The sequence below is a fragment of the Monodon monoceros genome, unplaced genomic scaffold, assembly GCF_005190385.1.
Source record: "Monodon monoceros isolate NGI ecotype Baffin Bay Population unplaced genomic scaffold, NGI_Narwhal_1 Super_Scaffold_19, whole genome shotgun sequence".
Lineage (NCBI taxonomy): Eukaryota > Metazoa > Chordata > Mammalia > Artiodactyla > Monodontidae > Monodon > Monodon monoceros.
Window position 1 is genome coordinate 86,976,103 of NW_021703775.1, and position 13,119 is coordinate 86,989,221.

The 13,119-nt window shown below is 51.5% G+C and overlaps 1 protein-coding gene across 3 annotated transcripts in view; it reads left to right on the forward strand.

Moving 5' to 3' along the window:
* MYT1L (myelin transcription factor 1 like) overlaps positions 1-13,119 on the forward strand; it is a 133,520-nt gene that overhangs the window by 41,642 nt on the left and 78,759 nt on the right. For all 3 annotated transcript variants that reach the window (XM_029232120.1, XM_029232123.1, XM_029232124.1), the window contains exons 6-10: positions 2,214-2,348; positions 6,531-6,621; positions 8,323-8,430; positions 11,907-12,118; positions 12,409-12,411. In XM_029232120.1, the coding sequence (XP_029087953.1) occupies positions 2,214-2,348; positions 6,531-6,621; positions 8,323-8,430; positions 11,907-12,118; positions 12,409-12,411 (549 nt within the window). The remainder of the gene's footprint in view (positions 1-2,213; positions 2,349-6,530; positions 6,622-8,322; positions 8,431-11,906; positions 12,119-12,408; positions 12,412-13,119) is intronic.

Genomic DNA, 13,119 nt, shown 5'->3' on the forward strand with positions numbered 1-13,119 from the left:
AATCTGAGCTTCCAGTGCAGGGGCTGCAGGTTCAATCCCTGGTCGGGGAACAAAGATCCCACATGCTGCGTGGAGCGACCCAAAGATATTTAAAAAAAACAAGTTCATCACACAACGTCCTCTGTCTTTCTTCTCCTCAAGCAGCTGCCGGAAAGGGAGGAAGGGCACAGCCTAAACACAGCACACAGTTTTTTCTAGACATCGTTGCAGGGTTTTTGGTTGAATCATTGGCCTGTTTGCTTGCTTGGTTGTTTAACGTTTGTTCCAAGATTTGCTTTCAAGATGAACTGGGATTGCAAGAAGGGAGAAAGCAAGGGGGTTGTGGGTGTTGGTGAAGGCAGAGGAGACACACCTCCACCAGGACGCAGGCATCGAGAGGAGAGTACACACTTGGTGTTTCCAAAACTGCAGTAGACGGAGCCACACGGTGTTTGCACAAATTTGCACTTAACTTCAGAACACTTTCGAAATCGTGAAATAATATAATTTGTTAGGAAACTGTAAACATACTCGTGAAAAAGAGTCACTTAATGATCACTAGTATAGCTTACGCTTTATCCTTTAAAAGTCCTTTATATCTAGTCTGTGGTTTTAAATTATATCTCTAGTTTATGACCTTAGCTAATATTTTCCTTGGAACTGTTACTGCGCACTTACTATTTTACATTTGCCTTCATTCAGTTGTACCGCTATTATTATGAAATTACTCAAAAGGCAATAAGATGCTGAGCTTTTTGTTTGCACGTGTAAGAGAAGCTCCAATAAGATATTTAGAAGTGAAGTCACCACAGCATAGGTTTAGATTTGTCTTCAGAGACGATTATCTATAAATAATGGTGGGAAGCAGCCCATTGTTATATCTAGGACACTACCCTCAACGCCATCACCGGTTTAAGAGGTTCCAGGACCTTAAAGACACATTTCAGAGAATAGAGTGTTAGCTAAAAATAAAAGGAGGGGTTTTTATATAAACATAAAAGTCTCTATATATGCCTGTGGGTCCTTTATGTGTTTCAAGTTCACATGAATGACTTGAGAAAAAAGCCCATAAAAGTTCCAAAATTTTTAAACCAATCTTTTTTCTTGATATAAAATGAATTCTTTGGCAAAAGTAAAACATCTGTTTTCCAGTGATCATGACTGGCCTGATTGATGAGATATCACTCTAAAAATATTAAAGCCTTAAAGAAAATTTAACTATAGCATCCCTGGGCCAAACTCCCAGGAACTGCCATCTATCGATCACCTGTGCACCTGGTTTTGAAAACTGGCTCAAAACTAGTGTTGCACACGCTCCTGTGGCTATTTGGTCGGGGTTTTGGGAGTTATTTGCTGCACATTTATGAACTGTGGTCAGCTCTGGATGTGGAAATAATTTTGTTAGCAAGGCCGTTGCCTTTCTGGCATCTGCCATTTGAGTTTTGACCAAATGTCTGCTCTGCTCCTCCCCGACTGGTACTGCAGAGCCCACGGGCTGCCTAGAAGCATCACCTCTTAGTTTTGTGCATGCACGCACAGCTGTCAGAGCCTGCCTCTGGTTCCAAGTACAGACGAGGAGATCAAAACAAATTATTGCTCCAGCAGCTTCTGAAACAGTTTTGATTGCCCATCACCTCTGTCAGGTGGGATTTCCACCATTCCGGCCATTTGCTTGCAGTGCCTTCTGAGAGTTCAGCTGGTCTTGAGAAAAGCGCTGAATTGGCGTGCTAAGGACAGTGTTGCAGGACAAGAAGTGTCAGCACCAGTAAAACTGTGCAACTAGTAGCACATGCAATCAGAGCGCTCAGTAAGAAAGAAGCTCTGCTCAACAGCTTAAGTGGCATTACGTTTCCTGGTTGGATGTCACAAAGCAGTTGCTGAAGGATCACGGAAACATTTTGTTCTCTGAGAAGGTCACTGTCTCATCATTATTTATGTTGATTTCTTTGAGCAACGGCTTATCATGTAACACACGGGAAACAATTAATCAAGAGTTCAGGTAGGGAGAGCCTTTTTTTCTTTAGTGTCGAAAGTAAAATATGTTATGATTCATGATTACACCCTTTAAGGTTAAAAATTCACCCCAAACCAAAGAACTACCCACGGATGTCACAGTCTGTCCCCGACACCTGCTTTGTTTCTTTATTGATCAAGGTCTCTTCGGTTGTTAATTTTTCACATTTGTCTTCAGCTGGTAAAAAATTCATTCTATTGACACCTGTTGTCGCTTTTAGATCCCTCGAGAGCAGAAAAGAAAGAGAGCAAGTGCCCCACCCCCGGGTGCGATGGAACGGGCCACGTAACCGGGCTTTATCCGCATCACCGCAGTCTGTCCGGATGCCCGCACAAAGATAGGGTCCCTCCAGAAAGTAAGTCCGTGTTTCACCAGCGCCCTGGAGCGCGCACACCTGTGACTCATTTCTGCATCCTCGCCTCTGTCATTTCCATCTCTGGTCAGTGCAACCTGACTTAGGTGTCCCCTCCTTGTCCGGGAGGGCAGCTCAGCCAGGACCAGGGCTCTACCCCGCCCCGCAGCCTCCAGCATTTCCTCGGCGTGGTCCCCGTAGACCTGCCCCAGGACCCGGGCTCACCATCCGGTGTTGCTTCCTGCAGCTTGGGCCCCGAGCAGCCGGCCGGGGCTCTGGTCCTTACTTCATTTCTAACTTGCTCTGTGACCCCCAAGCCAGTCACTTCTCTCCTTTTCTCCTCACAAATTGTAGAACTGAATTTAGATAGTCTCTGAGCCATCCATGCAGCACTACACGGCTATGAATCCCTGAGGCAAATGGCCTCGAGATGTCTTTTGCCCACAGTTATCTGAATTTCTCCACTTCCACGAACCAGTACTTACGTGTTACTGCATTTTACTTGTAAAATCTTTTTCATGTTGTCCCGACATTTCTACACAGTAAAATCTTAAGTAAGAGGGTTTAACTTGGGTGGGTTCGGACCTTACACACCCGTTTTAATTAGTTAAGTTCTGAGAATATGCACTTGACCTATGGAGACGACTAAATTTCTTTTAGAACTGAAATGATGAGCCCTTTTTTTTTGTTTATCTTTCTCTCGGCATATAAGGTATGCCAACTATTTAGGTAAAGTTAGGATTGATGGCTCAGAAAAAAGGCACATTTTCAGAAATGGCTCTGTGTCAGATCCTGACTTCAAGTCTCAGGTGGTAGGGATTTTCCTCATTCCGTGAGACATGGTTTCTACGGGGCGGGGGGGAAATGTCATAGCTCAGCTTCTTTGTGACAATGACCAGCTGAGTGGTGATGTTGCTTCCCCATCACAATGGTCAGCTTTGGAAGTACAGAGAAAAGCTCGTAGCTTAGAAAGCAGGTTTAGCAGAGTGTTTTCAGGTGACATATTTGTAGAGGCTACTGTGGCTCCGGGTTTGCAAGTGGCCCCTGGCAACAGTAAAGCCGTGTTTCTCAGAACCGCCTTGTGGGCAAAGGCGCAGTGCGCAGTGTTGCGGCCACAGCGGATTGGAGAGGGGCCGCGCCCGTGTGTTACATGAGCAGGGGTAGCTCGCTTCACCCACAGCAGCTTCTGCCCCAGCACCCCCTGCGGCCGGGCACCCCGCTGGCTGGCACCCATCTAATCCCAATAAACCCTGCAGGGGGTATTGGCCCTGTTGTCAGATGAGGGACATGAAGGCCAGATGGTCACCGCCTCTCCCGGGAATCAGCACAGCACCCAGCGCCCTGAAGATGCTCAGAGCTTTCTGAGCTGGTCCGAGCAGAGAACTGAGCTCAGACCTAAACCCGCCTCTGTCCCAACCCTGAGCTCCTCTGTCTCCACGGAGACCTGGGTTTGACGTTTCGAGTTCAGTCTTAACAAGCTGTGTGTCGCGGGGCGGGTGACACGCTCTGTACTTCCTGTCCTCATCTACAAAGAGGGCATTAGGACCAAGCAGTAATGTTTGAAGAAGAAAGAGCTTCTCTGTGCACTTTTTCTTTGAGACATCAAAGTAGAACATCAGTGCCTTCTCATCTGAACAATCCTCCTGACTCCATGTTTTCACAAGAAACGTCTAAATGCAGTCAGACGAGGCCTGTGTCCTGACAAGCTGCACCCCGAACCTGCTCACACAGACCCGGTCAGATCACACCTCGCCTCACCTTTGCTCACGTGACGTGGGGACTCAGCTCTGACACCAGTGTTACAAACACCTCCCAGAGCATCCACAGAAAATCGTTTCTAAAGATTTACTCATACGCAATTTTTTTATAGGACCATGAAAATGTAAAAGAATTAAAGGACTCCATAGGAGATATGTCTCTCTTTTTCTACTTTTTATTTTTTAGCTTTTTCTGGGCTACTGTCCCCTACTTACATTTCTGTTCACTTGAATTCCACAAAGTAGCCTGCACCCAGTTTGAAACATACTGTGTTAGATACACAGAGGACACACCATGGATGAGACACAGCTCTGGCCTCCCCCTGGAACTCCCGACCCAGCCGAGGAGGGGGCATGAGACAGCATGGCCACAGCGTAACCGAGCTCCAGCCCCTGCTGTGGGCATCAGGGACCGTGGCCTCCCACAGACTTCACTGGGGCGACGCTTGTGCCGGTCCTGCGTGAGAGAGAAAACCCACGGCATTTTCTAAAAGCCGTCGTAACGGTCCACGCGGGAGACCAGGGCAGAAAGGAGGCAGTGGCAGAGGGACAGGTTCAAGGAACACTCCAGAGACAGGCTGGCAGGACAGGCCATGAGAAGGAGAAAGGGAGGGAGATTGAGAAGACGTCTAGGTGTCTCCCTGGTCCATGGCAAGGGCGATAAACCGGGCATCAAGCCAGGGCCACGTCCAATAGGGGAACGAACGCTTGGATTTTTCCGTCTGAAGCTGGAAGTTGTGTGTGAGATTCCCGCAGGGTGCTGGAGGGCCGGCCTGGACGCCTGGAGGAGGCCAGGCATACAGGTGGCTCCGTCTGTCCTCCGCAGTGTTAGTAGAAACGGGATGAAACTGCCTAGAGAGGAGACCTGGACGGAGGCTGAGCAGCAGCCCAGGCTGGGGAAGGTGCAGAGGGCGGCGGGTTTGCCGGGCAAAGCTGACAGCTGACACCTGAGAGAGAGGCGCGAGCCGCAGAGGAAGCTGGAAGCATGTAGGCACAGAGCAGCACAGATCCCGTCCCAGGGCCGGCCAGGGTGAGGACCGAGTAGGAGTCGGCAGGACAGGGCGGTCCACACCGCAGGCGAGCACGGAAGGCGCGTGCCATCCCCGGGGGAGTCTTAATAGTTGAAGAGTTTGGCATAAAAGGAAAGGAACGATGTATGTTAATTTGAGGGGAGGGCTGTGTGGTGTGATAAGAAGATGATAGGGTGTCAGGAAAGGATGGGGAAGGAAGGGTCATTCCCTGAAGGAAGAGGGTGGGCAGGTCAGAGCGCAGACTGAGGAGGGGAGGGAGGGTCCCCCGGAGAGGAGACCCCAAGCCCGCTCCAGCCGGGTCCCAGCACAGAGCGAGCCCCGGATCAGCTCTCCACAGATGGGGCATCGACCACCTGCACGGACGATGCAGCTGTGACCGCTGAAAAGATGAAACCAAAATGGACCTGGCCAGGGCTGAGGAGAGCAGGTGTAAGGGCCACATGGGGAGGAAATAGGAGGGAGGTTTCAGGGGAAAGAGGGAGGTTGTTCTGGAGATGAGAGAAACTGTAGGAAATAACAATTACGTAACGAGCTCGGGCAGATCGTGGTCACCTGCTGCCAGGTGACCCTCGCCGCAGGGAAGGTCCAGCAGCCTCGCTACAGCTTGTGCTGTGGAGCTCGGAGACCGCTGGGCTGGGGCCCGTGCTGGGGGTCGGCTCTCTTGACCCAGCAGCACTGCTCACCCCCCAGCTGTCCCCACAGTCCAGAGCAGCGAGTGGTCGCTGAGGACCAGAAAGGGAAAGACAGGAGACAGTCCAGGCTCATGACCATGGCGGGGAAATTTGAATGCTGTCTCTGGGCAGTGGGCAGTAGCTTCCCTGCCCTACGGACCACGCCTTCCGTCTCCCACCGGGTCTTACATGGGGGCCTGCAGAGCACTTCCTCCCTCCCTCCCTCATAGAATAAATAAGAAGGTACCCAGTTCCTAGATGGAGAGTCATCATCTAATTATCTTCATTTAAAAATCAGGTTTGGGCTGTCTGTTTGCCCATGACCACCACAGCTTCCTAATACCGCGTGCTTCCAAAGCAGAGGCATGTGTTTAAAACCACCGGTCAACGTGCTGTTACATGGCTAATCACTGTTCCGCACTTACGGCTGGGAGTTCCACGGGGAGGCCCTTGCTTTCCTAGCCCACTGGGAGCAGTTCGTGCTCCCGCTTCCCGGGTCCATAGCTCCCGCCCAGCTCACCCCGCTTTGCATGCCAGTCAGAGTCAGGTGGAGACAACCTTCTTTTTCTTCCTACATGTGTTTCCCTGCCCATGCCCATCACAGACGTGTGTAGGACTGTTTGTTGTGAACTAACCCAGCCTTTGTTAAAATGATTGCATATTCTTGTGTTGGGACCATTTCTGTGTTTTAACGCTGGGCTGTTTTCTCTGCCTCTCCTTGTCAAGTTCTTGCCATGCATGAAAATGTTCTCAAGTGTCCTACTCCGGGCTGCACAGGGCGAGGGCATGTAAATAGCAACAGGAACTCGCACAGAAGGTAAGCAGAGCTCCTGCGTTCTGGGCTGCAGGGGGGCAGATCCCCGGCAGCCATGTTCCCGCGCCCTCCGGAGGGGCGCGGCCCCTGCACGACCTGCCCCAGGGGACAGGAGACCTGGGCACTTCTCTCAGGAAGCCAGGGGGCGGGGAGAGCCGAGCTGAGCTGGCCCGGGGCACGCAGCGAAGCCCAACGCTTAGATCCCTCGTTTGCAGACTGGAATTTCTCAGCTGTCTCCCCCCACCTTGCTGTGATGGGGTGACAGTCCCCTGGCAGGTGTCCTCCTTGAGGTCAGATCCCAGGTGGAACCATAACCGTCTGCAGCGACTCCAAGGAAGGCAGTAAGAGATCCGTTACCTTCCAGGGATCGAGGGGCCCTTCCTGTCTGCCTCAGACAGGTCGGCGACTAGAGCCCATGAGGCTGGGCCGTGTGTGACCCCAGCCGGCCGCCCCCGTGATCCCCGCTGAAACACTGGTCATCAGCGTGGGCATCACCAAAGTGCTGGCAGGGGTGCAAAGGTGCTGGTGGGAGAGCACACCGCAGGAGAGGGGGCTAAGCGGGCAGACCCGTCCCTCCTGGGCTATGGCTGCAGTCACACTTTTGCTCTGGACAAATTCTAGTTCCCTTTTCCTATCTTATTCTGACTTTCGCTAAGTTCCTTCTAATACTCAGTTCCTATCAGTTCCCTTTTTTTTCCAGTGGCCTGAAAGTGATTCTGTCAGATTTTTCTTTAACTGCCTATAGTTTCAGCTTCACAGAGTGGCAGAAAAGTATATCTAAACGGAGGAAACTCTTATAAGTTTCACCGTAATTTTTGCTTCTCCGGTAAATTTGGTTGCTTGTGTTAAATTTATAATGAACGAGGTCGCCAACCTGTGCCCTTCAGAGGTGCTCCTGGGCGTCCTGTGGAGAAGGGGGCATGACGGATGGGCTGGCGAGGTTCCTCCTGAGCCCTGTTCACGGGGTTTACAGCGTCAGCTCGTCCATCATACCTCCGCAGAATCGCACAGTTTCCAGACGTTGTGTGTGTGTGGATTAGCCTCTGCACTGTGTGCAGAGACACACACGGATACACGAAGAGCCGACACCCACACGGATACACAAACAGCAGACACCCACACGGATACACGAAGAGCAGACACCCACACGGATACACGAAGAGCAGACACCAGGGTTTCATGAAGAATCAGCTTAAACACCAAGGAGCACATATGTTGTCTCTTCCCGTAAATATTTAGTGGCAGAAAAGCATTTTCCTGCAGCCTCGAGATTACTCTGCTTTCCTTCCCTTCTGTGTCTCTTCCTGGGAAGGTTGTAGACCGGCTGGTCACGCTGCATCCCACGTGCTGTGGACAGCAGCTGCCAGAGAGCCCTGTTCTCGGGCATTTTAGAAACCCATCCTACCCAAGCGGTTAATTCCCCAGCTCCAGAAACCGCAAGCGTCCCAGGACGGCAGTGGTGTCTAAAATCTCATGTTCCCTTTAACGATACAGCCTTTGTGTTGCTGTCAATGGAAAGGACCGCGTGTCCTGCACACACGGCACGGCCATCGGCATGGTCTGCCGGAGGCCAGGGGCAAACACCGTGATGTCCCCTGACAGGCTTGGGAGCCTGGTGCCGTCCAAGGCAGAGGAGGGGGATGGCGATGGGGTTGCTGTCGGAGTGCCTCAGAGGACACACTCAGATCCCTCCTGTCATTGCAGCCTCTCTGGATGCCCTATTGCCGCAGCGGAGAAATTGGCAAAGGCCCAAGAAAAGCACCAGAGCTGTGACGTGTCCAAGTCCAACCAGGCCTCGGACCGAGTGCTAAGGTACCAGACACACATTCGGGGTCCGTCCACGGCCGTCCCCACGGGCCAGGCGCCCAGTTGCTCCATGAGGGGCGGCCGTCCTCAGTGGGAGTGGAGGGGAGCTGGTGCAGCTAGAAGACCTCGCCGGGGTCACGACCCTCCCCTGCGGCTCCATCCTGGAGGCTGTGCGGGGGCAGGGCTCGTCACCCCAGGGTCTCCCTGACCCCGTGTGACCGTTCGCACGAGAGAAGCAGACAGCTGTGTCTGGCTTTCTTTCTGGCCCTGACGCTTCACGATTCTGTAAAGGTTGGCTGAAAGGGAGGCTTAGAGAGTTCACGAGGTGCCCCAAGTAGCTTCACCTCGGTTTGGAGGCGAGGGCCCCGCTCCAGCCTGCGGGGTGGGCTTCATGTTCTCGAGGACGTCGGGGTAACAGCATCCCCACCCCCGCGCGCAGAGAAACCTCGTCCTCAGATGCTCCCGGCAGGTGGGCGGGATGGTGCCATTATCCCCCCTTGACAAGCGAGGAGACCAGGGCGCAGAGGGGTGAGAGGCCTTCCCGGAAACCTCTGGGTCCCGGGTGGCACAGCCGGGGACGCCGCAGACGCTGCCTGCTTGCCCCCTGGACAGTTAGGGTGATTATATCAGGAGGGCAGGTGGGAGAGGAGCTCTCTTCCCTCAGCGCTCATTTCCCGTGTCCCCTTCAAACCCTCATCCACATGCATCCTGCCTGTTTAGTCAGTTCACACCAGCCGCTTCCTCGTCTGCGTAAGAATCGTACCTGTCATCCTCATAGCTGCTGGTACCCACTGGGGGAGGCAGCACCTGTGCTGGGACTGGGCTCTGGCCCTGAGGCACTTCGTGCGATTCCAACTTTACTATTAAAAGGAGAGCAGTAAACACGCACACGCACACACGCACACACGCACGCACAACTTTGCTCCTGTTATTTCTTTGGCATAAATCACTTGGAAAAAACCACTAGGCAAACGATACGAACACGTCTTTGGTTTTTTCCTGTATTATTTCCCATCTTTCTGAAAGGAATTCACCACTGTCATTAAACTCCTTTTTATCCCGCAACAGAAAACTTCAAATCTTTATAGAAAATGAGAAATATTTCACTAGACAAAAATAAAAGCCATCTAGGAGCCTACCATTTAGAGCTAAACCCCCAATAAAGTCTGGGGTGCGTTCCTCTAGCTATTTTTATGCGTGGGCGTTGCCGACCTAACCTGCCCCCAGGGTGCCTGTAACTCACTCATCTTACAGGTGCGCTGACACCAAATACCTGACAGGCTCTCCCCGAGGGCCCCTCAGGCCACTCTTGGTTACTGGGAGCGTGACAACCTCCCTGCCAGGCCCCCGGGCTGTGTGCATTTGAGAAGGAATAGTTATTAACCAAAGGAAAGTTTGAACAAAGGGAGAGAGAGTTGAGGCTGAGGACTTCTGTTAATTTCCCTCCCCCACTGGGGCCAGACCCCCGAGAGCTGGAAGGATCCCCGTGCCCACATCCTTCTGATGTGGGGTGGCCGCGAAGTGACTAACGCCTGTCCTGGGATCAGTGTCAAGCTTACTTTCCACTGAGGAGCTCCGCTGGCCGCTTGACACGGACAAGATACATCTGAAATGGCAAACATCACCTTGTTCAGACAGAGCCTCCGCTCTGATCCCGAGCCTGTACTTCACAGCCTGGGACCCTTTCTTCGTGTCATGCAGTGGGAAACCTTCTGCCAAGTGACAACAGAACAGAAGATCGTGGGCCAAGACTTGCGCAGCTGCAGTTTTCTTCCCGAGCCTCCGGCTGTGTGGTGGGGAAGCAGCATGGGGACAGGCCCAGAGGGAGAGAAGGACCCCTCCCACCGCAGGGGAGGCGTGGGGCTGGGCTCTGCAGCCTCCGAGGGCTCAGCTCAGGCACTGACGTCCCGGCCGTGAGCCAGGTCTGGAGGACCTGGTGTCCATCCCCGTCACCTTCACATTCCCCGGGATGTCTCCACTCAGGGGACGCTCATTCAAGGCGGTAAGACAGGAAGGAAGGAAGAAAAGAATAATTTCAACCAACAGTTCAATTACTTAAAATTTTAAGAGTCTTTAGGCAGATTGTCTAACGGGACGCTGAGACTTAGGTGAGGGCTACGGGCCTGCCCAAGGCCGCACCCGCTCTGCAGCCTCCCAGCTCCCGGTCTCCATCACCTGCTCCGTTTTGTCATCAAGTGTCCCTTCCCGATGCCTCTGCTCCAGCGCACCCTCCATTGGAGCTGGTCCCGACCTCCTGGAGGCTCAGGGGTCAGGCCTTCCCCGGCCCAAGTCCCTTGGCCTTGCCTGCTGGACAAATGGACAGAGTCCCAATCTGATCCCACCCAGCCCGTCCCCTACTGTTCCCCCAGAGACGTTCCCCATTGTTCGACTTTCCTGGCATGTTTCCTACACCACCCTGGATCTTAACCTTGACAAATGCCACCTTCTCCCTTAAAACTGAATGGAATCTCACGGCCGGGAGTGTCCTCCACTCGCCAGGATTCTCAGAAGCTCGGGCTCCTAAAACAAGATCACATTCCAGGTGACCTTTGAAGGCAAGGCCTACAGCTTCATTCATTTATGAGCCCCCCCACCGCCCTGCCCATTGCCTGGCAAAATGCCTCAAGTAATAGACATTTAGCTGATCGTTATATCATTTGGTTGATTTGAGAAGTAAATAGGCTAAATTAATGAAATCAAAGTAAATGTGTTGGTAACTTGATAAAGTTGTTAACGTAAGGGGAAGTTTTAGGTAAAAACTCTAAAGGAATCTCTGCACTCCTTTCTGTAAATCTAAAATTATTTCAAAAAAAGTTTAAAAATTCTGCCTATGGGATAGATAGATGGACACACAGAAGAAACAAGATAGGATATTAATGCATATGTAATTGCGAGTTCTTTCATTTAAATATTTAATTCCAAAGTATAGAAAAATGAATGACTACTAGGTAACAGTCTTGAGGGTGCATGTTAATATTTGTCAAAATACATCACTACGTGCTCCGTTTTATCATCCAGCAGGATATGTTTTTATCTAGCTTCATCTCCACGTCCTTAAGAGTATTTCTTTCATTTCCTCGTATTTCGTTAAGGGAGTTTCTTATTAGCTCACTTCACCGTGTGTAACGCATACTCTTTGCAAACCCTGCAAAAGAAAACGCACGGATGTGAGATTCTTTCCCACGTTCACATCTCATATCTTCATCGTACCTCCCCAGACTCGGAAAAGAAAAAGAAAAAAGGGCAAAAGGTTAAGTATTTCATTTTCTGTTCTTTTTATTTCCAAAGTTGGCACTAGCTGATTTGAGGTTATATCATTACAGCACACTTGGCTTCCGCTCAGGAAAATAGAATTGGGATTTTAGTGAGAGGTCTGGTTCCTTAACGCAGCTAAGCAGCAAGGCGCTCTAATTTTAAGACCAGCCATGTCTCACGCGCAGCCGTGAGAAAGCCAGCTGTGCACTGTCTCTTTTTGCTTCCAGGCCCATGTGCTTCGTAAAGCAGCTCGAGATCCCTCACTACGGCTACAGAAACAGCGTCCCCACCACCACGCCTCGCTCCAACTTGGCCAAAGAGCTGGAGAAATATTCCAAGACCTCGTTTGAATACAACAGTTACGACAGCCATACTTATGGCAAGCGGGCCATAGCTCCCAAGGTGCAAACCAGGGATATATCCCCCAAAGGATATGATGGTAGGAGGTGCACCCTCTTATACATGAGAGTCACGCTTGCCGTTGATAATGTTGTTATTGTGTATATCCATTTCCTACAAACTGATGGAGCATGGGGGTCACTCGATGGGCAGCAAGGAAAGCACGCGGGCAGACTAGGCTGGTTCCTTCAGCCCCAGGTGTGGGAGAGCAGGCCCTGGGGGAGGGAGGGCGACGCCCTTCCCCCGTTATCCCCAGAGCAGAGCAACCGGCTGCTGGCAGGACGTAGAGGCAGACAGCCGTGGGCTCGTCTGCTTCATGCTGCTGCTGAGACGGTGTCCTCATCTTTACTAACTTCCTTTAATAGATGCCCCAACACAGACAAAACCAGGAGAGCCGGGGATAGCTGCCCTGAGCTCTTGGATTTCGTGAGAAGCTCTGTGTTCCCTCCCTGTTCTCAAGCTGGGATGCACGTCGCATTCATCTGGGGAGGCTTTTTAAATTCTCATGCCCAGGGCTGCACCCCAGACCAAGTAAATCAGACTCCCTGGAGGTATTCCCTGTGTGCAGCATTTTTAAAAAGTCAGCCAGTGATTCTAACATGCAGCCAGGGGTGCACAACTCCTGCGGGTCCCACCGGCCTCCTTCCAGCGGGCTCGGACCCAGGTGTGGGCCCTGGGGAGCCCCCTGTCCTGGCTTTGTAACTTTGTCACTGGCCTCACTTGTAGCTGCCACTACGAAAATAGAACCCATGAAACAGATAAACACTGCGTGCTTCACAGGACAAGATCGTTTATTTTAACTCATGCATATGTGAACCCACTACTGGGGTGTAAACTCTAAACAGACTAGTTCTCATTTCATCACAGAGCTAACTTGGTAAGTAGTTGAAGCACAGAGGGGAAGACTGCGTTTCTGTGATCTTACTTATCTAACCACGCTTCTACTTCAAATTCTAGGATATATGGACTTAGTTGGCAGAGTTTACCAATGGGGATGTGGGTTGTATGAGTTGGGTGATTCAGGAGTCTCATCTTGGTGTT